Below are 25,015 nucleotides of genomic sequence, written 5' to 3'. Positions count from 1 at the left end.
CTGTTTTCCACCCTTCATCACCCCTCTCTCTCTCTGTGCTGTCCCCCTTTCCCTGTCTGTCGCCCTCCTCCGTCACACTTGCGCTCCCCTCTCTTCCTTCATCTGCTCCATCCCTCCTCTTCCCAGCTCTGTCCACCCCGCCACCACCCCCACCCCCTTTCCTTGTCTCCATCCATCCTTCTGTCAGCTGGCAGAAGATGAGTCATGCCTCTAGCTGGGAGGCTAAAACTCTCTCTCCCTCTTTCTCTAAATATATCTTCTCTACACTTCTCCATCGCAGTCTTTCTGTCTCCTTTTCCCTCGTTCTCACACATCTCTCTGCCCTGTATCACCATCTGTTTCTCTGCATCCTTCTGCTTTGTTCTGTTACTCCACTACGAAGCCCGTGCCTCCTTCATCTCTCAATATCTCTCACGCGTTTCTGTTTCTTTCTCTCAGTCTGAAAGTCAGATTGCCGTCGTTGTTCTTATCTGTCCCTCTCTCCAATCAGATGTGCAGAAAGGCGTCCATAAGAAGTCGCTCTCACGTTCCCTTTTCTTTAATGTCACGAACACCAACACTTTCTTTTTACTCTTTACTGTTCTTCATTTAACATGTCCATAAAGTGTGTCTCGGTACTGTATATCTGGTGCTCGGTGTTACCACATGTGCAATTTTTGTTAGCCTTAATTGCATATCTATTTCTATAAATATATATATAGGACAACTATTTCTTGTATGTCAACATACTTGGACAGTAGAGTTGGTTCAGCTAAAGGCATATCAAGTTAAAGTATATGGTTTTGTATTACTTTGCCAAAAACAAAGCCATTTAAAATATTGCAAACAAGTGCACAATAACTGGGTCTGAGAATTAAAGCCGACAGAGGAAGTTCCAAAAACCACAGTTGCCTAAAATGGCTAATTGTGAATGGCTCCAAATGTGGGTCAATACTTGTATCGCCCCATTTCAAATGCCCAAATTTACAATTTACATAACCAGCTGTCTATGAAAGTCTTTACAGCTGATGTGCCTCTTTACGGGGGTCAATTTTTATGCCATTCACCCAATTAAATTGTATTAAGGCATAACGTGTGGCAGCTTGGACTGACAAATGGGTGCAGACTAAAGGGACTTTGGTGGTTGGTCTACACATTGTACTTGCTAGCTGTCATCAACAGCTAGCCAGAATTAAAATAAATAGGAAGTGGCAACTGCAGCTGCTATCGTGTTTTTCATGCAGTTTAAAAAAAAAGAAATCGCTACTGTTTTTTCGCACTTCTCTTTATGTGGTGGACTCTGCTGTCGCTCCTTTTCCTGTTCAAGCCCATTTTGTAGCCAGTCAGCATTTAACCTAACTGCAGTGTCATCTCCGTCCAACTATGTGCTTTTCTTTGCACAGAAGTACATATGCATAGGCAACCTACCAATAATCCTGTTCCAGGTTGATTAGCTGTCTGTTAGGTACCACCTAAGTGAACTGGACTTCATTCATGTTTGTGCCAATGGTGACCACAAACAACCATTTTTAATGAGAGTATGACACAAATGCTATGATTTGCTGTTATTTTCTGCTCTGTTTTGTGTCTGTGTGATGCATACAGCTTATGGATTCACCTTGCTTATCGTATTAGCAAGCAATACGTGATAAACACTTCGATCTGATTCAAACGACACAAACAGACACTTTAGTCAAACTCAGTCCTTCAAAGCTGTACTCCGCAAACAAGGGGTGACATGAGGATGATTAAATTCATCTTCTAAAGCAGCTGCTTGTTAACGCAAATATTTAATCAGCCAAACACATGGCAGCAACTCAATGCTTTTAGGCATGTAGACATGGTCAAGACAACTTTGGGAAGTTCAAACCGAGCATGAAAAAGGGGAAGAAAGGTGATTTATGTGACTTTGAACGTGACATGGCTGTTGGTGCCAAACAGGCTGGTCTGACTTTTTCAGATTTGCTGATCTTTTGGGGTTTTCCCCACACAAACATGTCTTCGGTTTACAGAGAATGGTCGGAAGAAGAGAAAATATCCAGTGTGCAGCAGTTCTCTGAGCAAAAGTGCGTTGTTGATGTCAGAGGTCAGAGGAGAATGGCCAGACCAGAGCTTTGAACCACTTCAACCAGAAGCATCTTTGAACACAAAACACCTTATGACCCCACCATCTGAATGATGATGGGGTCATAACTTGGTGTAAACAACATGAAAGCATGGTTCCATCCTGCCTTGTATCAGCAGTTTATGGTGTTGCTGGTAGTGTAATGGTATGGAAGAAATCTCAATCCAATGTGCAATTAACAAATCAGCAGAAAGTGTGTGATGCTGTCATGTCAATCTGAAGTCAAAAGCTCTCTGAGAAATGTTTACATACCTTGTCAAATTTATGGTAAATGGCCTGTGTCTGTATAGCGCTTTACACTACATTCAGTCATCCACCCACTGGTGATGGCAAGCTACATTGTAGCCACAGCCACCCTGGGGCGCACTGACAGAGGCGAGGCTGCCAGACACTGGCGCCACCGGGCCCTCTGACCACCACCAGTAGGCAACGGGTGAAATATCTTGCCCAAGAACACAACGACTAAGACTGTCCAAGCCAGGGCTCAAACCGGCAACCTTCCGATTATAAGACAAACTGCCAACTCTTGAGCCATGATCGTCCCACGATCGAATCTATGTCACAAAGAAAAAAGGTTAATTTGTTGTTCGGATTTAAATCAACTCTGTTAAGAGTAAAATGGCATTGTGTTTTCTTGGAGTGTGAGTGCAAGTGGCGCAACTGAGAAAATGCTTGTTGGCACTGGACAGGAAACATGGGAGAGGCTGAATCCCTGATCAGAAAGCCACTGAGGCTGGGCCAGATCCCCAGATTCCCTGTGCCCTGGAGTTCAAAACTACACTGGTCTCCTAATCCCCTCCCTGGAGAAATTAACACACAAACAAATACGCACACACAGCAGATGTGCACACATACAGAAATTCATGAGCATGGTCATGTAGAGAAAAACAAACACTCTGACACAAACACATTTTTGCTCTCTGCCTCACTCACCCTCATACACATGCTTCAAATGAATGTCAAAAGCAACTTCTCCACCCTCTGGGACGGAGAACTGAATGTCTTTGTGACACGGAAGAGCTCTATATGCACTCACACATATCAGAGTAACACCAATAAGAAATTGGCCCATAGAAAGTTATAGTAAGACACACAGACACCGTGTGGGTCAGAACAACTTTCATATGCTCATCAGGGGATGAAACAGCGGAAGTCTCGGCTGGTCTGGCCTGATTTAATGCTCGTCTCCGAATTGATTCATATGGCCTGTAAATCCCTGGGAAGCCTTCTTCTGTGTCAGGTCAGAACACACGCAGTCCTGTTGCCATCACTTGGGAGGACATTCAGTTGACCTACATTCATTTCTCAGGGCTGTACTTTGACCCAAACCATAATTTCTATATGCTTAGCAGAAGTTGTACCCTCGCCTTAAAATAAACCTAGTATACTCTCACAAAGTTGACAGCCTTCCAATTTAAACTCTTTCAACATTTTTTTTATGCTTCAGAATCATCTTAAAATAGATTCAATTCATGTTTTATTTTAAATTTTTTGTGTTACTAATCTGCATAAAACAATTTTGGGGCGTTTTGTTAATTTACTGATAATATCAGTCTGATATAATCCTTTTATATATTACTCAAGGTATCTTTTGCAGTTATGAGAGCCTCAAGTCAACCCAGGAGTGATTCGACAAGCGTCACAGATCATGCCTTAGCTTCAGGACCAGACTCTAAATCAGGTCCAGTATCATTAGATTTTTGTGTGTTGTAGTGTTTTTGTGGCAATATGCTCCTCCCCACATGAATGATCCTACCACCACCATGCTTAACTTTAGCGGCGATATTAATGGGGATGCTCAGTGCTGGCTGTTCCCACATAATCTGTTTTGATTTTTGGCTAATATGTTCAATCTTTGTTTGATTAAGGCATAATCGAAAACCTCTGGGAGGCTAACAGCTGGCTGTCATGTGACTTTTTATTGAGGAGATGGCCTCCAGTTGGCTACTTTGATGAAGGCCCAGTCGTTGAAGTGTAGCACTGATGGTTGCCCTTGGCTCTCATTGCTAGTACCCATTGGGATCCTGGTTACCTGTTGGCCCAGGATCATTCATTGCATTCATTGATAAGACCTTGAGATGGAGCTGGACACCTTCAGTTTATCGTTCGTTGACAGCATCCAGTTTTGTGGGCCTCCATGTAATTATTTCATGTCTTGGTTTCTACTTTGATGTACACTGTGTGAACCTATGTAGACAGCTGTGTGCATTTTCTAATCATTTCCAGTAAACTCACTTAGTTACAAGTGGATTCCAATCAAGTTGCAGAAGTATTTCAAGTAGCACTGAGAGACGTAAGACATACAAAAGCTTAGGTGCAACCATCCATTCATCCATTTTTCTCCCTTGTCTTTATCTTACCTTGGCCTTCTACAATAGAACATCAGCATTGTGATGTTCATATTCTCTCAAAGATGAATTGTGCAGAGGTCGATTACCATTATCATCACAAAGTCCAAGGTTTTCTTCAACTCTCGTTCTCATCATCTGGACGTAATTTTTTGCCATAAACCCATATAAACATGCATACTGGTTGCTGTGGAAACAGCTATCTGTCATTCAATGTTTATAACGAAGACACTGGGACATGTCACTGTAGGCAAATGAGAGAGGAGTCCCTGCAGTTTATAGAAAATTTTATTATTATCTTATTTTTACTTGGGAAGACGTACTTTGCTAAATTTTATTTGAAAAGGATTGTTCAGAGGATTCAAATCTAAGCTGTTCTGTGTACGAGTGGCAAGCGACCAAAATAATGTGAGATTAATAAAATGAACGCAACCTAAATTTGGAATTAAATCTTTTTCGTTATTTAAAATATCTTTGATGTGGGAGCCAGCTGGTGAGTAAAAATCTGTTTGGCAGCACATTTATCAACTGTTGGCGAGTCATCTGTGTCCTGAATATTTTTTATTTTTCTCATTCAAGCGTTGATATTTCAAAGACACGTCTCGGTATGAAAGCTCAAGTATTTTAAGATATATTTTGGTCCTATGTTTGGTTTTAGATTTTGACTAAGTCCAGTTAGTGTTTTTTTAAGCCTACAGCTTGCTTGTGTGACTTTTGCTTTTCTTAAAGAAGTCCCGTGTTTTCCAGAGTGAGTTTTACACCAATTTAACACAAGTCTTAACAGGTAAAAACATTTGAACAAATTCTGGTTAAATCGTTTGAATAGCTCTTGTCTTGCGGGAGGACTCAGGTGATTGTGCTCAGTCTCGTATTTGCTCATTGCTCTGGCATTGGTATACGCACTGTATATCCACACCACCGAGAGTAATTTCTAGGATTGAAAATGAACTGTTTTACACTTTCATGGGTCCCGGTACAAACACAGAGACATGGAGAGATCCTGTCAGGCTAATGCATGCACACACACATCCACAGACACAAGCACACACATAAACACACACAACAATATGCAGACTATTCATGCCAAAAGATGACAGAGTGCATTGAGAAAATGCCAAAATGCTGACTACTGAGGGAGAGAGAGCACACGGACTGAAAAATCTCCTATGTCAGACTGCAGAGCTGGCAGAAAAGAAAAGCATTGTTGAAGGGACACACACACACACACACACACACACCTAGGCAGCCTGTGTGGTGCAAAAAATTGGAGCAAAGCAGCAGTGCATAACATAGACACACACTCATAGACATGCATGCACACATGCAATCTTTGAGGCATTGTGGTGAGATGGAAGCACAGAAGAGCTGCCAGAGAGGGAGAGAGAGGTAGGAGAAAGTGCACAAAAATGAACAAATAAAAAGAAATTGAGGTAAAGATAGATAGAGATGGATGTAAAAAAGAGCGACTCAGATACACAGAAAATAGGCTTGCAACTCCTGGCATTGACCTCCTGGTGTCTCCACCCTTTTGTGCATCACCCTTTTTGTCTTTTTGCTCTTAATGGCCATGTATATTGTGCCATAACAGAAGGAGAAGTAGAGCTGTGACTGTGCAATAATGAAAGAACATCTGTAGGAAGGAGGCATCCCTAAAACACAAATGCCAAATGGCTGCTGGACCAGAAAGCAGCAGCAATCCCTCAGATCCAAAGCAGAAAAAAGTAACATCACTAAGTCAGACAGCAAGGCGTGAACAGCTGGACAGCTGGACAGTATAAAGATCTGATCTGATTATATGATTACCTAGGAGCAGGCAGGTCCCCACAGCGGTACAACTCCTTCAAACACCTAGTTGATAACCTGCCTCTCAGGCATCATAACAGCACAGGAATAATGCTCAGAAGGGCATCAGAAGGAAAAGCAGAGGACAAATCCACCAGCACTATACGACAGAGCAGTCATCCAAGACTCTAGCCAGACTAATCTGAGCACCCCCTGGATTGACTGCAACAAAGCCTCAATGCCCTCGCGGATCCTAGAGTTCTTGACACTTTAACCCTCACTGATAACCTTCAAGAACTCAAGCAGCTGAGGAAAACAACACTGGAAGTTAACTCAAAGGCCATTGCACAACTCACCACCAAGTGTCGCACGTACAAAGGTGATGCTGCTGTTTTGCTGTGTCCCAAACTCCCTTCAGCCAGCTCAAAGAGTGAATATGGATGCACACTCAAAAATGGAGTGACCATCAGCCACCTCCTACGCATGGATGACATCAACTCACTGTCAGTGCCAAAGCTGGATGAGTGTAGCAAATGTCACCAGGACACTTACAGGACACCTACATGTACCTGAGTATAGTACAGACCAAGAAGGTCTGCAACAGTTAAATACCTCCAGAGATGGTAGACAGGTGTTAAGAATCCCTGCTCAGTGGTAGGAAGAAGACCTAAGCCTTGAAAATCATTAGATAATCAGCTAGAATAGTAAGCTGGACACAGAAAGAAATACATCATAATGATGTCAAGACAGGAAAACTTCTCACAACACACAGAGGGTTTAACCCTAAGTCCAACACCTCAAGGCTCTATGAGCAATGCGATGAAGCAGAATAAGGAGTGTTAAAACCAAAACCTGGGATGAAATAAGGAACATCTAACCCTAACTACATCAGGAAGATGGCCCTTAGGATAACCTGGTCTGAAAGTGCTTCAGGCAGAAGACATATGGTGATAAAGACGAGGAAAAGCAAATACTTTGAAAGACCAGAGGTGGAAGGAAGTGGCTGATATCAAGAGGTAGTACCGGAGGCTTAAAAAGGACAAGGAGCACACAGAGACTCTGACCATGGCAGGGAATGAACAGGTCCCAAGTACCATATCCATGAAGGCAGATGTCTATCACAGTTGACAGGACCCAAGGTTCAGGCTGCATGAAGATGCCCCTGAGACACTCCGGTACACAGCAGGATGTAAGATGCAAGCTGGGGCCAGCGTAGACTGAAAAGCTCAACCAAGTGACCGGGATAATGTACAAAAACATCTGTGCCTCATGCGGATTATACGTCTCCAAGTCCCGCTGGAGCACGGCACTAAAAGCAGCTGAGAATAACAGGGCTAAGACCCTGTGGGACTTCAAGTTCAAGACAAGCAGCTGCTGGTTAACCAACCAGATATAGCGGTGGCTGATCAGAAGCAAAAGAGAGCAGTTGTGATAGATGTGGAAATCCCATCTGACAGTATAACATCAGAAAAAATGAGCACAAGAAGATTAAGAAGTACCTGGGGCTGAAGGAAGCCTAAAGTGATCACCACAATGGAAGAGTGGCTCCAGCAGCATTCCATCCACAACATCAGAGGTCTCTGTCCATTAGAGTGCAGTCCTAGGGACAGCTAAGATACTGTGCAGAACCCTGAAACAAGTTTGCCTCCAGAATTTTTTCATAGGGGTGGCCATGTGGGGGCCACTAAAAATATTTAGGTGGCACACCAAAAACAGAACAGTGCAGGGGTTCAGTAGAGGGGAGGGGTTGACGACAGGAAATCTGGAGGGACATACAAAGTGACGTAATACGAAGGGCAAAAACTGTATTTTGCAGGAACAAATAACAAGTTAATGTTTCAACTCATTGTAGGATGTCATCCTCTCTCTTGTGATCATGTTTTTTTTTTTTTTTTAATTATTACCAACATAGGACAATCTTGCCAGGGGGCCCACTAGGGGACCAGCAAATTTTGGGGGTTGGCCAGTGCCCCACCCCCTAGTGGGGGTCCCTGCTCTGAAGCTCACTGGCCTCTTGTAGAGAACGTGAGCTTAAAGAAGACACACCAGCCCCCATGTGAGAGGGAGATTATTAGAGAGGGAGAGAGAAAGAGAGATGCAAGAAGGGAGCTGGGAGGGAAAGAGGGAAGAGAAGAGGAGAGAAGCTTTGAAGGCAGGTGTAAAACACACACACACACACACACACACACACACACACACACACACACACACACACACACACACACACACAACCATGTTTAAGTACTGTACAGTTGAAGCGAGGAAAGACCTGAAGGAACATAAAAGATTTAAGGTGTACAGTGTACAGCGTGCATATGTGTACACACCCACATGCATCTTAGGGCCATTGAGGTGTTGTTACTGTTTTCTTTCATATGCTGGTGTGCATGCATGCATGCGTGTGTGTGTGTGTGTGTGTGTGTGTGTGTGTGTGTGTGTGTTGTGTGTGTGTGTGTGTGTGTGTGTGGTGGTGTGCGCACACGCATTCTTTATGTTTTGTTTGTGTGCTAAAAAGAAATATAATCTACCGAGTCATGGTAATATCCTTTCAGGAAGGTGTTGCCATTCAGGGATATGTGTTGACACACGCCCATGTAACCTTGGCAACCAGCAATCGCTGTGGGTGCAGAATCACATTGTGGAGGAGAGCAATTATCCAGTTAGAGTCCTCCCCTGAATCATCAAATACAGACACATAAAGTTACACACAAACACATGCACAAAAAGACAGACACACACACACGTCTGGTCACATGACGAGTAGAGTCTTGTGTTCTAGAACACTTTGAAAGCACTCTCTCTCTCTCTCTCTCTCTCTCTCTCTCCACACACACACACACACACAGAATTTTTCAACCTCTATTTTAACATACTGACACTCTTTTTTTCCGTAGTCATTCCTCCCCCCCCACATCTCACTTTTTGTCTTCCTTCTCTTATCCATCTATCCCTCTTCCGCTGCTCTCTCACTCAGTGTGAGTGCTAGCTTGGGCCCAGCGGGTTTTCTAAGAGGGGTATGACACACCACAGCAGCAAGACGACGCACACACACACACACACGCACACAGAGCTGTGATGTGAGGCAGACAGAGGGAGACAGGAAAACAGGAGAAAAAAAAATGCAGTGTGCACACCACACGCACACACAGACACACACACAGACACACAGGCAGGTCATGCAGAGACAGACTCAGCTACTGCTGCTGAGGAGAAAGCCTGTGGCATATAGACCTGCCTCTCAGTTTTTATGTCATTTCTAGACTATTTATTTACGCATCTTTTACCTCGTCGCTCTTTCTTTCATGCTACAGATGACGAGAGCGACAAACCAAAGACACTTTTGGTGATGCATATAAAGTTTTTTGAACAAGCCAGTCTGGCTACAGTCTTAAGGTCAATTTTTGGTATGTATATAAACAGAAACAAGTTCAAAATCCATGTACGGTTTGGTTTAACTAAACAGATTATGGCTTTCTTCTTTCACCCCTGTTGATTTCCGGGAGGCTTGTCCAGCAGACCAGAGCTGGCCACAGTTTAGCCACATTTAACTGAGAGCTGGTGTTAATCTCCCACCATGTTTAGATCTCAAGGTGTTTGCTGTATCATTATATGGCTTGGTATTCATGTCAGGTTTGCTATTTTGAAAATGCATGACACACTCTGTGCCCGGATACCAAGGACGTAGGTGTTGGCAGCCACAGGGGACAGTGCAGTTAACTGCTTTGTTTTTGCCCTTGATGAAGTTACAGAATATAAGCTAAAAGCAGAGTGGGACATACTAGGTGCTTTGCATTTATAAATACAGCCTTTATGTTTCTTTGATGTGTTTTAAAAAGCTCAAATCGATGTTTGAACCAAATACTACTATGTTATCTATACTTGGCTACTTGCAAATAGTAGTAATAATATTCACACTGTATATTTTAAAGTCTAGAAGCGGTCTTCAATATAAGTCATGGTGTCGCAGTCATGGTGTAGTAAGACAAAATTAAAGAAGTCCTTTTAATTTTTGCTTTTATTTTTCTTTTTTTTCTTTTCTTTTTTAATCATTATCTTTTTTTTTTTTTTTTTTTTTTTTTTACAGAGGAGTCTCCCCCTGCAGCCCATTAGAAGGACTACATATTAAAGCCTTTTTGACATTGGCTGCACCTCATACTGCTGATTTAGACTTTTACCCACACCGGTTATGATGTAACCTATCTGAGGGGCCGTAGCCATTATTCATGCCTGTGCATGGTGTTAATTACCTTGTGCGCTGCTAACCACAATAGAAAAGAAATAAAATCCTGGGACTTTGTGGTTTTTCTCTCCTGCCTCCCCACTCTTCGTTGTGATCACGTGTTTTTCTTGGTTTTTTGTTTAGCTAATTTTGTCAATCTCTCACATCTGTGAGTCCTGTGACTCTATAATTATTATTCCTTGTTTTGAGGTGATAATCATTTTTCTTTCACTGTGAAAAAGTAGCCGTCAATGCATAGCAGGAATCAGGCCAATCACGATAGCTGTGATCTGCGCTGATGTGATGTGCGCATCAGGTTCCAGCATAGAGTTTCAGACGGTTTTGCAGTTACAGTGTACCAAAAGAGCATATTTAAAACAGAAACCTAAATCCCCTGTTAGTCCCACACTTTTTTTTTATGCAGTTTATGACTCTGCACTTTTCCTAACCAGAACTTTGCAGATGAACATTTGTGGATCTGCTAGTTTTTGTTTTTTTAGCTTTGCCTCTGGGAAAAGGCAGAATTAATAGATGACAAAGAACTTATTTGTAGCAACCAAGGGATAAAAACCATTAAAACTGTCCACTGTGCTTCTCATCAACACTTCTTTCATGTATTTTGTGTTTCTTCCTCTGCTGAGTGAATTTCCCAGTGGTTGTTCCCTTTACTCTTAAAGCCAGCAATCAGTATTTAACCTACACATAGTATCATTGCCCAAAGGTGACTTGCAGTTGAGTTGTTGCAGGCAAGCATGACTCTGTACTTGCTGGATCCCCATAATACTTCTGTGTTCACACTGGAGGCACGAGTGTTTTCCAGCCTGAGATAGATATTTTGATGAATGTTTATACTTTATGAGGCACACACAGTTACAAGCAAAACTCACAGAGAGCACCTTGTTGTGGATTGGGTTTAAACTGTCGGGCTAGTATGAGCAATTCTTCGTGCTAAATTATAAACACTGTTATAACACATCTTGTATACGTGCTCATTCTAATTCATGTTGGTAATGTTTTAACGCTATAATTCATGGCAATAATTTGGAAGAATTGTGAAGAGAGGCAGAAAGAGAAAGTAGTGAAACAATGTGTGCATACAGTACAATTTCAGAGAGACAGAACAGACAGTAACACAAATTAGACTGCGTACTGGAAAACATTTGTTTGATGTTGTTAACGTAGAGTAGGGCATATTAGTCCCAGCTCAGCTGAGCTGAGACTAATATAAGTCATTTGAGAGTTTTACATGGAACAAAGACAGTGAATTTTATTTTCTATGTCTTTCAGTGCAGATGCATATAAAAGGATATGGGGAACATGGTCATGCAAAATTATTAAAGATATCAACAGCCCTTTCAGTAACATTTGGGCTTTGCATTAAGATGAATTTGAACATCCATCATGAGGAAGGAGAACAAGAGAATAAGAGGGAGAAGTGGGAGAAAGGAGAGTTGCCGTCAGTTGTGCATGGCTGCTTTTTTTTCCACGTAAAAGCGGCGTTTTCTGCAGCCCCTCTCCCTCTGTCTTATCTGCACCTGATCACTGTTGCCTCTCTCCTATCGCTTTGCCTCTATGTTTCTCATCAGCTCTTCCTCTCTCTTTGCTATCTCGCAGCCACTCTGCCACACTCCACGGGCTACAGCAAACGGCTCCCCTGTCGTTTTATCGCACATACACGCACGCATGCACACAAACGCGCACACAAAGAAGCCCGTGCGTGCATGTGTGTGTGCTTGAGAAGATGCGAACATTTAAAAACAATCGTGTTTACATGACGAGGCTACAGAATCACATAGATATCCTGTAATGTGTATGCATATAGCAACTGACAACCTCTGCTGCTGAAAAAATTAAGCCATGCAAAAAAAATAGAGTTTCTTATAAGGCTGCCTACAAAAAAGTTTTAGTTTCATTAGATAATTTAGAAATCAATAATAATAACTGAGACGAGTGGTCTTGTTTATAACTAACCCTTTTCAATTTGGTTAAGACTTAAAGTAAAAGGCTTAGCTGTAGTCAGCATCAGTCTGCTCTCTAATTTAATTGAATAATGGCAAATAATATGACTTGCTGTGAGGTATAGTCCGTCTGAGAGGTTTGTGCTCCAAACTTCTGAGCACAAACTTCAAGTATTTTATTAGTGTTGCACTAATAAGAGATATCTGTATCTGTACCGTGCAGTTTATGAAGACGGCTTGCTAACAAAATTTCCTAGCTTTTTCTTCTTCCAGCTTATCACTTTAGAGGTTGTTACAACTGTCTATCTGCCTTCATTTTTACCCTATCCCTAACATCGTCCTGTCACATCTCAGTCACACCAACCCTTTGCATGTCCTCCTTCACTACATCTTGAATCTAAGTCTTCCTCTTTTTTTCTGACCTGGCAGCTCCATCTTCGACATCCTTTGCCTAGTAAATCCACCATCTAGATATCTCCCAATCATCTCATTTTACAATGTTCAGCTCCACCTCCTGTCTCTTTGTCAGTGCTACCATCTCCAAATCATATCAAAGTAGGTCTCTCTACCATCGTATAAACCTTCCCTTTCACTCTTGCTGCTCTCCTTCTCTTACAAATCAAATCTCATCTCCACTCTCTTCTTCTCCTCCCTTGAGCATTGCCTCTTGCTACGGATGGTTGAACCCAGGTATTTAAACTTATCTACTTTTACTACCTTTGCTCCTTGAAGTTTCACTGTTACACCTCTGTCCCTCTCATTCACACAGATGTATTCTGTCTTGCTTCTACTGACTTTCACTCCAGAGCATGCCTCCACCTCTCCAGGCTCTCTTGCACCTGCTCCCTGCTCTCACTACAGATCACAGATCACCTGCAAACATCATAGTTCACAGTGACTGCTGCCTAACCTCATCTGTCAGCATGTTGTTGGCATGTTGTTGGAAAATACTGACAGCGCATGGATGGATAGCCCAACAGATGCCACCACTGTCTCACCATCCTCATACATGTCCTGCACCACATCACATCAATAGTGTTCTTTCTCGGCATGAAGCCATGCTGCTCACTGATCATAACCTCTCTTCTTAACCTAGCTTCAAAAACTCTTTCCCATATCTTCATGGTATGTCTCATCAGTTTCAACCCTCTGTATGAAAAAGTTTGCAAACATTAGTTGATAATTTAGCACTACACCCAAGATGGTCTCTTTGCAGCAACAAAATTACACTGCTGCTTTGAGATGCATCCAGAAAATGTCACATCTTTTAATTTCAGTCTACACATACACATATAGACACAGCTGCCTTAGCAGTGGAGCATATGGAACACTGGCATTCCTGCTACTAAACTAAGGCAATAAAAGTTATAGTTTTGCCAGCCATATCTTATCATTACACAGTCCCTGCAATCATCCACTAGTCCCCTTAGTCTTAACCACTAAACCTGCCAGGGTCATGGGGGATGGAAGCTATAACACTTGGTGAGAGGCAGGGTACACTGCGATCAGGTCAACAGTCCAGCACAGGGCTAATACAGAGAGACAGAGAACCATGCACACTAATTTAGAATTACCAGTTAAGTTAACATGCATTAAACCACAGAAACTACAAACTACACACAGATTCCCTAACTGAGCAGTTAAGCAAATTCATAACCAATAATGCTCTGGAAAATACTGACAGCGCATGGACGGACAGCCCAACAGATGCCAGACAAATCATGTACAAAGCAAGAAATATCCACAAATCTATCACACTGTAATATATTCACATGCACGCCGCTCCAAGTGAGCGGCTGCAGCACAACGGCTTGCCTTTCTCTTTCGTGCTGTGTGCATGCAGTAAGAGTAAAAGTTTCAGACGAACACTCTGAAACTTTCTTGCAATTCCCTACGGCTTTTTGATTCATCCAAATTGTTAGCACTTTGTTGCAGTTAGTAGATTTTGAAGATGCCCTCATGAGGACTGACTCTCAGATTTAAGACTGTTCAGGAAGGTTCACTTATCCAAATCATGTTTGAATTTGTTCGTTGGCTATTTCATTTACAGAAATCTTTTTTTCAGATGTCATAGATGGGCTACACAATATATTTCTATACTGAAATATCCATTTGTTTTCTAATAATCATTCCCTATCCTTATCGACTTGTCTACATAGGTTTCAGATGCATTCTTGGTTTATGAAACATCCTAAATCTAACTAAATTAGACTAGTGCAGGTGATGGTTTCTTGACTTAGGCAACAAAGGTAAATTTTAAAATGTACCTTTATTGCTATAATTGGTCATTATTATGGTTTGATACACTGAATAAGCAACATTAGAAAACATCTATATATAGCAATCTATTACTGAAACTCACACACACTGATATATTCTCAGTGCCATCAGCTGAGACTAAAATAAGTCTTTGATTATTCAACTATCAAAACATAACCAATGCCAGATGTGAGACAACAGCTTCAAAGTTTGCTTCTTTATGAGAGACACATGAGAGAAAGAAAGCCTTTGACATTTTATTTGCTTTACACTTTATAGAATATTTTATTACCACAGTAATCTATGCTCTAACTTTAATGTATGTATCTTGTACATTTGTATATCACGAGCCTATTAGTTGTAAAAAGTGGCTGTAGAATGGCAACCTTATATGTGTGTGTGCGTGTGTGCCTGTGTAGTGAAGGGAGTGACCCACACACACTGACACAACCTCTGATGTGGTCTTAAGGCTTTGGCAACTTTCTGCCAAATACCAAGCCAATAAAGCATGTTCAAATTAATTAAAAGGGATTTTACTCACGGGTTGTACATTGTTTTCAGCGTTATTTAAACTATTCTTTAAACTCAGTTTTGTTTTATTGGAGCCACAGTTATTCTTCCCAGTATTTGACTGATGACATGTTGATTGATCGTCTCTGGAAAAGTACATTTATTTTCTGGTTTTGCAATAAAGTAAAGTGCTGGAGGAGAGTGGACGGAGAGGGGCTGTTTACAAAAAAAGACAATGAACGCGGCTGGCAGCTGTAGAAGCGCTCTAGTTACAACACCAACAACAATAACAACAAATTCAGAATAAAAATACTAAACGTTCATGCCAAGTAAGCGGACTGAAAGGAGCTTCTCCACTTGGCTTCCCTGTGTTTCCCGTGTGGTCCGCTCAAAGGGTTAAAGCCCAAAGTGAACTGAATTGTAAGAAGTTGGTTTCCAAGGGAAACTGTTCGCACCGTTCCAGCTGAGGCGGGACAAACCAACTGTGTGACACGGAGGGGGTAGGGGTGGGTCGATAAAATAGCGAATTAATTTCAAGCTACATCTGCTATTAAATCATTGTAAGAACGTTTCGGTGTAACGACCTGCTATTAAAACGCCCGTAGTAACGGTGGTTGTCGTTAAATACCTTTTAAAGAGACGAGGGTGATATTATTACTTCCCTCCACCCCTTCGGTACAGCTAGAGTGCTGGGGTCCCTGCCAAGTCGGTTTGAAAAGAGCAGACAAAGGCTTTGAGCCCAGGACGCCCCTCTCTCTCTCTCTCGCTCTGCCTATAAAGCCGCTCCAACTCTATCTTTTTTGCTTTTCTACCATGGGGTCGCTTCTTAATACGTGTCGGTAAGCGAGTTGGTTTTGTTTTTACTTTCTTAATCTGAAATGTATGACCGTCTGGATCCTCGCACGGCGGAGAGAGGAAGGCTTTTTGTAGGTATAATACAAGGAAGCGTCGTCTGAGAGAGGGAGCGAGAGGGGGAAGGATTGACGCTTTTCCTCCTCTCCTCCTCCTTCTTCCTTTCGCCCCCTCTCCTCTTTTTGGCGGAGAGAGGGGTTGAGGCAGGAATAAACGCTCTTTTTTGTTGTTTTTTTCCCCCTTTTTTCTTTTTTAATACATTTGAATCCTACTGCGCAACCAGACCGGATCACGTGGCACTGGAGGGAGTTTGATCGATTTTGCACAGTTCAGTGTGAGAAAAAGAGAGAAACACACAACTCCAATTTCTTCTTTTTTCTTTTTTTTTTTTTACTTCTGTGGATAGCTGGGACTGTTGATACTTTTGCATTTTGTGCGAGAGGAGGGTGTGATTGAGTTGAGTCTTCTGTTTTTCTTTTAAGCCTTGGAGGTGTGGAGTATTAATTTTTATATGCCTGGGTTTTGAAAAACAATGGAGACGCACATTTCGTGCCTCTTCCCAGAAATTTTGGCAATGATTTTCAGTTATCTGGACGTGAGGGACAAAGGCAGGGTAGCCCAAGTGTGCATCGCTTGGAGGGACGCATCCTACCACAAGTCAGTGTGGAGGGGGGTGGAAGCCAAGCTGCACCTCCGCCGGGCGAATCCCTCCTTATTCCCCAGCCTCCAGGCCAGGGGCATCCGGAGGGTCCAGATCCTGTCTCTGCGCCGCAGCCTGAGCTATGTCATCCAGGGAATGCCAAACATCGAGTCCCTCAATCTGTCCGGCTGCTACAACCTCACGGATAACGGGCTGGGCCATGCGTTCGTGCAGGAGATCCCATCACTTCGGGTTTTGAACCTAAGTCTGTGCAAGCAGATAACAGACTCTAGTCTAGGGAGGATTGCTCAGTATCTGAAGAACCTGGAGGTGCTGGAGCTTGGTGGCTGCAGCAACATCACCAACACTGGGCTTCTGTTGATAGCCTGGGGCCTCCACAGACTCAAGAGCCTCAATCTGAGGTCCTGCAGACATGTCTCAGATGTGGGGATTGGACATTTGGCGGGCATGACCCGTAGTGCAGCAGAGGGCTGCTTGAACTTGGAGTACCTAACCCTCCAAGACTGTCAGAAACTGACAGACCTGTCACTCAAACACATTTCCAAGGGGCTGACCAAGCTCCGGGTACTGAACCTGAGCTTCTGTGGGGGGATCTCAGACGCAGGGATGATCCACCTCTCACATATGACTTCCCTGTGGAGCCTCAACCTACGCTCCTGTGACAACATAAGCGACACGGGGACAATGCACCTTGCTATGGGGACCCTAAGACTCTCTGGGCTTGATGTTTCGTTCTGTGACAAGATAGGGGACCAGACTCTGGCGTACATCGCTCAGGGGTTGTACCAGCTCAAGTCCCTGTCTCTGTGCTCGTGTCACATCTCCGACGACGGGATAAACCGGATGGTGAGGCAGATGCACGAGCTGAGGACCCTTAACATTGGACAGTGTGTGCGCATCACGGACAAAGGGCTGGAGCTCATAGCGGACCACCTCACCCAGCTGGTGGGCATCGACCTGTATGGATGTACCAAGATCACCAAGAGGGGACTGGAGAGGATCACACAGCTCCCCTGCCTTAAAGTGTTGAACCTGGGACTCTGGCAGATGACAGAGAGTGAGAAAGTGAGGTGATTGGAAATGCTTGGTTTTTTGTTTTTGTTTTGGGAGTGTGTGTTATTTTTCTTTTTTGGATGGAGACAGAGCGGGAAAAGGGAGGGATGTGTGGGCAGAGAAGTTTTTCTTATTTAAAAAGAGAGAAATCCTTCCTTTTTTCCCCTTCTTTGTAAGGTGTGCTTCTCCCATGTGACCAGGATGTATGCTCAAAATGTTTTATTTTTCTTTCTGTTGGCCTTGCAGGACTGAAATCAGTGTTTGACTCCAATATTCAGCCTGGCAGAAAGCAATTCAAAACTTCTGTCATGAGCTCACGAAAATCCGTGTTAAACGCATTGTTTTGGTCTCAAATCGAGTTTTAAGACCTCACAAAAACTGGACTTGGGACTAGAATAACTTCAGCTTGTTTGCCAGATTTTGTTTCCAATCAGGTGTCGTTTTCCCTAATGGAAGAATCGGCTTCTCTTCCTGACACTTGCTTCCAGAAAATTCTGGATGCGAAAACTTTTATCCATCCTTAAAAGTCAAAAACAGAGGTTTTAAAACTTCAATGTGGGACTTTTATTTTTGCAGTGAGTCTGAGGCATTTACGACTAATCTCCGCTACAGCCATCACGCCTAAAAAAAACAACAAAAAAAACCCAACACACACACAGACACACAAAAAAACATTTGGCTACCTCGTATGTGGTTATTTTCAAAGGGTGTATACTGTTAAGAAGGAAAGAGAGACTGGGAGAAAATGTGCCTAAAGGGACTTGTGTCTGCCCCCTCCCCCATCCCTCCATCGCCTCTCTCTACCCTCCCTCCCTCTTCCCTGAGCAGAGCTAGAGAAAGGAGACCAGGACACAATCTAACTACCTTTGTTAATTTACCCCCATAAACAAGAGCAATTTCCCAGAGAGAGCCACGAGAGGGGGAAAGGGGAAGGCGGGCTGTCAGATCCAGTCAGAGAGTGAGAGGATGTCGCTTTATGCAAAATACATTAAAAACCTGCTTGAGTGCAAGAGCTTTTTATATTGTTAAAATCTTCCTTTTTTTTTTTTTTTTTTAAAGGGATAAAGTCCAACTTTACACCCTTTTAGAGATGCATTGCATTCAAGCTTTGATCAATATAAAGGAGATGCGATTGCAAGCCTATACCTGTAGTGATTCTATAACGATAGATGCATGTTAAAGGTATGATCGGACCATCGTTAAAAACCCAGTGTATGTCCTTACAGGATTATTAGGCTGTAGGTATTTTTGTTGTGAAAGGGATGCTGGTGGAGATAAATGTCAAGTGAATGTTGCTCAGAGCGTCGTACTTCAAATTGAAGTGATTTCTATATCTTAGCCTTTATTCGTGGAAACAAATCAGGGTTTGTGGCTTTTCTTTTCCCACGTTTATACCGACACATTCATATTCACGTTGCTCTCACCGGTATATAGAGAGGAGGAGGAGTTTTTTTTGTTTTTTTATACCCTCTTCTTTTTCCTACCATCTCTCACCCTTATCCCCCTGAATAAAAATACCCCAAATCCATTTTGAGACATGCTTAGAATAAGGAGTAATCGATTATTTTTCTTTCTCTCCCTTCCCGTCTCTGGTTACAAGCAGACTGCGTCTCTCTCACTCACTCACTCACCCTCTCTCCACCTCGCTATTCCCCATCTCTCTCTCTCTCTCACACACACACATGCATTTAGGCTGTACACACATGCACACGCGCGCACGCACACCGACGCCAGTGTGTGCGCGTTTTTAATGTAATGCAATGACCTGCTAGAAAATTAATCTACGGATGTGCGTCCTGCTGAAAAAGCTGTGTGTGAGTGAGTGTGCGTGCGTGTGTTTGACAATAAAAAGATGTACTGTATATTATGTGTTTGTAAAGAGAAAAAAAATGCAGAATCCCAAAATTAAATTGTTTTATATTCTTACGGTTAAAACAATTAAAGATATTTATATAATGAACGAACGAGAGCGGTGTGGATTACTTTTGTGTAGGTGTAGCGCTCCATTGTTTTCTGTTTTGTTTTGTTTTGTTTTTTTCGGAGGGGGAATATAAAAAAATACCCACAAGGTATTTTAATCTTGTTTCCCATAAAGACAATCACAACTGCTCTGCTCTTGTCCTACAAAGATATATTCCATATTCAGGCGCATTTAAGACAATAAGGTCTCTTATTTTCATACACTACTCCCAATAATCGCCCACGCATCTCTAAGCATTGTCCCTCATCAGTCCTGTCTTGCTTCTCAAAAGGGCTGAAAAAATTTCTCTTGTGTTGTTTTATTATTTATGAGCAGATTCAAAATGGATGCTTGCCGTCTTGATTTGGCTGCCAGGGCCTGTGTAATTAATTATCACCAAGGCGTTTATTGCAGGAAACTGTTCTACCCTGCTGATTTTTTCTAATCATAAACGTCTGTTTTGTTTTCTTTTTTGTCCTCTACAACGCTACCAAAAGGTGTTTAGCTTAACTGAGTTCCAGATGCAACTCTCAGGGGGTTTTTTTGGGGTGGGGGTGTATTTGGTGGATTTCCTGGTTTAAATGAAGGGTTTGGGGCATTTAGTCTGGATCCTTTTCGCAGTGTTTTACTTCACATGTGGCAGAGCTGCGTCTGTGCAGCTGCATGTGCGGCGTAATGAGATCTAAAAGTTGGTTAGAGCAGATCTCCCTCTTCTCTGCTTTCCATCAGGACGTGTCCTGTGTGTGAAGTGACACCACACACACACGCACACATAGGGGGTTGCCAGGCCAGTCAGTAGCCATTGTCTCCCTTTAGAAGTTAGAAAGGCAGGTTTGGGTGCTTTTTTTTTTTTCTTCTCTTCCTCTCTTTCTCCTCCTCTTGTTCAGTCACGCATACCAGATCCTAGACCAGGCAAGAGAGCCCTCTCCCCTTACTTTGCCCCCCCCCCCCCACTTACCACCATGCACACACGCACACACACACAGACTGCTTTTTAGGCATTCCACACCATCATTCAAAGCATTTAAGCATTCCCTCTCCCCTGACTCTCTGTCCATGGGGATTTGGGGATAAAGGCCAGCAGAGGGATTGTTGACCACAGGGACAGAGAAAGACAGAAAGAAAGACACACACACACACTCACAGAATGCCAGTGTTTGCTGTTTCTTAAGTTTGCTTTAGCTGGCCTTTGGTCTTGTGCAATAACGCTGCAACCAGTGCACACTGAGATGTGGAAAAAAGAAAGAAAAAAGAGAGACGCAGTCTGTGACATTTTGAGCAGCTTTGTCCCAGAAGCATCTCAAACCTGTTTGTCAGCCACAGAATGACAGGACCTATGAGCTACTGTTGCTGATGTAATTTGACCCTGCATTAGTGTTACTTTAAATCTACCAGAAAATGTGTGTTTATGTGCTAAATGCCTGAGTTAGATTAGGAGTTCCTACATGCTGCAGCAAGGCGACATGAAGCCATAGGAGTAAAGTAAAAGAGGTGTGACACTGAGATAAAATGTAGCTTGGATGCTGTTTAATGAATAGAAGTGGGAGACGTACAACGCAACTAATTGTTTCTTTATCATTTGACATTTGTGCATGCAGATCTTTACCGAGCAGATACGGAAGAGAAGGTCATTTCGTGGGTTTCTACAGAAAGGTCGGCAGGCTGAAGTGTAGACTGACGAAGATGCAATCAGCTACATTCAAATGATAATGCAATACTTTAGTAATCCCTACAGGGAAAATCCCTTTTTGTCCACTACACTCCATAGGGAGGTCAAAGGTCAGACTCTGCTCCTGAGCCCCCCGCTGCTGGGTGCTACTGGGGGACACACGAACACAGTGAAGAGCTCTCATGTTTTAACATTATATCTGCTTGCTCCTCACTGTTTTGCTGTAAGTCCCTGGAGGTTGTCCGGAAGAACTAAGAGGCATCGGCCCTTCCTACTTTAAAATATTGAAGGTTTTTTTTCTCAATTAAAAACAAAATCTCATCAATAATTTAGGAGAATACAAACATGAATGTTATTGTACAGAATGACTCAATTTGCATTTTGAACAAATAGAGAGAGAGCTGAGTGAGTTTAAATCCTGGGTGTTCAGCATTATGTGCTTATAAGGCATGATATATCACTCTGTGCATAGACTGCAAGTACAAAAACCAGGTTATACCAGTGTTTTCATGAACAGTAAAGTAACTTGCATGAAGATATCGTGATTTGTGTAAAAACTAAACATGTGAGCTCATTTGCACTGAATGTTCTGACTGCACACTCTCCTTTAGGACAGTTGCACTTCTCTTTGGTAATAACTGTACAAATGCACAGCAGGAAAAGCCGCCCCTCTTCCTGCAGTTTTGGTTCGTTTTTTGCACATGACACGTGCATCATTTATAATCCATCTTAAAAAGCAGTGAACAGTTTGGCTCCTGCCTGATCCTATACTATAGGACATAGTTAGGGTCACAAGAATGTTAGCTTTTGGGAGAAGAAGCTTGTCTGCTTCGGTTTAAGTCAATTAAAACTGCATGCTAGCTTACAAATTAAAATAGCTGTAATTTCCACATCCAATCCAAGGTCCTATCTTCTATGGTTGCTTAATGATATAATCTCTCTTTAGCCAGCAAAACCAAATGTCCAGACATGATTGATCCACATGGCTAACAAAGAGGAATTTACAGCTTCAGAATAACATTGAGAGCCACTGCTATGCTTTTAAGCTCTACTTATCCTTGTTGATGAATATCACAAAAGGCTGATCACCTGACTACCACCACTCTCCTCAGGTTTTCACTTTGTCGTGGATCCTAAAGGTTCAGCATTGCGCTCGGGCAAAGCAGCGTGTGCACTGTAGGAAGCTCGGATGAAAAGGACTTCATGTAAAGAACATGTTGTAGCTTCCTCTCAGTGAGATTGTCTCTTCCCCCTCACAGATCCTGCCTGCCTGCCTGTATGACTGACAGCTCCCAAACAAAGTTACTTCAAAAACTTACAGGCACTTAAATCAGACAAAACCAACATTTCTGCTGCATATAGGTCACTGGGAAAACCTTTTCATACTATTCATAGTGCTGTTTTTGCTTTTGAAATCTGTTTTGTGTGTGTGTGTGTGTGTGTGTGTGTGTGTGTGTGTGTGTGTGTGTGTGTGTGTGTGTGTGTGTGTGTTTGGCCTGCAAGTTGTAAAAGTTGAACTGTGACTTGTCACGTTGCGCTCTGAACCACATTTCCTGTCAGGTGGAGAGGAACGGTGTTATGTATGTGTGCGAGAGTGTTTTACTGCTATCATTAAAGGAATAGTTCGCCATTAAAAGGCGAACTGGGGTTTTTCACAACAAAGCAGCAGGGATATTAGCAGCGGAGTGCTACTGCCCTCCCCCACATGCCTTTGGCTGCAACAGCTTCTGTCTCTCCCGTCTGCTGTGTTGTCTGTCTGTCTGTCTTTCTGGCCTGTTTTTAGATCTCTGCCTGTCTGCTGGTCAGCTTTCATCCTCGCCTTTTTTTCTTATTCTTCTTGTCAACTTATTTTGAAGCCTTATTTCCTTCCTGTCTTCTCACCTCTCTACTTCCCATTCTTATCTTACCTTTGTCATTCTCTTTTCACCACCAACTTTATTTCTCTTTTTCCTTTAGTGCTCCTTTCTTATCTTTCTCATTCTTCAGCCCCCCCCCTTACAATTCTCATTTCTTTCCCCACCATCCCTGCCTCCTTCCTCCTCTTTGTGGCACCTGGTGTTGAGGTGTCGCTGAGGTACAGTGGACTGCTCTACCGTCTGCTGTAGAGCTGTCCCCGGGGCCCTCGGGGGCTCAGTGTGTCTATGTGCTTCAGGAAACGTTTTTTTTAAACCAGCAGCTCCAGTCAAGAACATGTACTGCTGCTTCTGATTTAGGCATCCATGCACATACTGTACACACTTTTCAGAACCGGTGTTGGTCAAAAATAGCATTAAAAGAGCAGAGGGGGGATGGTGTGGTTTTACTGTAACTTACTGGTTTTAAAGCTGGCATAGTCAGGGAAGAGGCAGAGAAGCGGAAGAAAAAGCACCTCTGTCCGACAGTCTGCTGTAGTCAGCACCCAACCTGTAGATAGGAACAGCAGCAAGGCAGTAAAGCAGAGAGAGGAAGATAGAAAAGTAGAGAAGTGGTAAAAATTGAGGAGGGGAACGGGGAAAGAAACAGATGAGAAAAAGTTGAGGTTGGTGAGAAAGAGAATGAGAGGGAGAGAGGAATCTGTGAGTCACTGTTTAACTGTGGGCTGCAAGAAGTCGGCTAGCCATGTTAAAATACCGTCTGTGCGCACACAAACACACACACACACACACACACGCTCCAACAATATCTGGCTCAACACACACGTGTGCACACACATATTAAAATGACCTATGTAAAAGAATAAAATAAAAAAACAGTTGTGCTTTTTTTGCCCAGTAGACCAGCTAATTATTTTCAGTTGCACACGAGGCACACACACACCTCTGCTGCACATTCCTATCAAAGGAATGAGCTGCTTTTCTACAAAGGTAAGACGTTAGGGATAAGTCAAAAGAGTTTTTTTCCACTTCTGAAAATCTAACTTTTACAGGAAAAGAAGGAACACTGACATTATCCAACCTGTAACTGATGAATTAGTGAAAAACCTTCCTAACAAATGAATTTGATTATTTTTGCCTGCTAGACAGAGGCGAGTCTGTGGTTCTAACTGCTCTAAAGACACACATCTAACATTTTCATGTCTTCATCTTAGTTTTTACTTTTTTTTTTAAATTTGGTTTTCGACTGCAGCAAATGTCTGCTTTTATTACGAGCCAATCAGCTGATTAAGGTATAATTTCCTAGAGGTGCTAAAGGTAAAATAGTGGGATCACCAGACAGGATCCCCTTATTCCTTTGAGGAAAACAAACAAACTGGAGAAACTCACTGATAAAAATCTTAGTATTTATTATTAGGCAAAACTTCTTAAGTTTTATTAAGAAGAATACTTTTCAGGGACAAGAGGTAGAATCTAAATCTGAACATTTCACCTCAAATTATCACAATATGCACGGAGGTCAGGAGAAAGGTACAACAGTGAGTGCAGCGATGTCGTCAGAATTGACAGAATTATGGATGCAGAAAAAACATCATATTTTGATGTTCCAATACCATCTGGATTGATAACAGCTTCATCTTTCAGAAAGCAATGATCCCAAATGTGTGAAAAAAAGAAAATAATTAGTAATCAATTGTCCTCCCGTAGCTGGACCTCAACATTACTGAAGCAGTGTGGGATCATCTTGAGACACGACAAAACAGAGGGCAGCCAACATCCAAAGAAGA

The 25,015-nt window shown here is 42.6% G+C and overlaps 2 protein-coding genes across 8 annotated transcripts in view; one reads left to right on the top strand and one right to left on the bottom strand.

Annotated features, from left to right (window-relative positions):
• Positions 1-25,015, bottom strand: part of wnt5b (wingless-type MMTV integration site family, member 5b) — a 97,333-nt gene that overhangs the window by 22,435 nt on the left and 49,883 nt on the right. For 5 of the 7 annotated variants that reach the window (XM_005927240.2, XM_005927241.2, XM_014335156.2 and 2 more), the window contains one exon: positions 23,689-23,778. The exons of the other annotated variants lie outside the window; for them this stretch is intronic. In XM_005927240.2, coding sequence (XP_005927302.1) covers positions 23,689-23,706 — 18 coding nt within the window. In that variant the 5' untranslated portion in view covers positions 23,707-23,778. The remainder of the gene's footprint in view (positions 1-23,688; positions 23,779-25,015) is intronic. 7 annotated transcript variants of the gene reach the window in all.
• On the top strand, positions 15,886-20,940 carry fbxl14b (F-box and leucine-rich repeat protein 14b). Its single transcript, XM_014335154.2, has one exon. It carries the CDS (start codon positions 16,565-16,567, stop codon positions 17,765-17,767), a length of 1,203 nt encoding a protein of 400 aa, XP_014190640.1. The 5' UTR covers positions 15,886-16,564; the 3' UTR covers positions 17,768-20,940.

Source organism: Haplochromis burtoni, unplaced genomic scaffold (assembly GCF_018398535.1).
Source record: "Haplochromis burtoni strain Fernald_Lab_line unplaced genomic scaffold, NCSU_Asbu1 Contig_98, whole genome shotgun sequence".
NCBI lineage: Eukaryota > Metazoa > Chordata > Actinopteri > Cichliformes > Cichlidae > Haplochromis > Haplochromis burtoni.
Note: the sequence above shows the minus strand (reverse complement) of the source record. Positions and strands in the feature narration are given on the sequence as shown.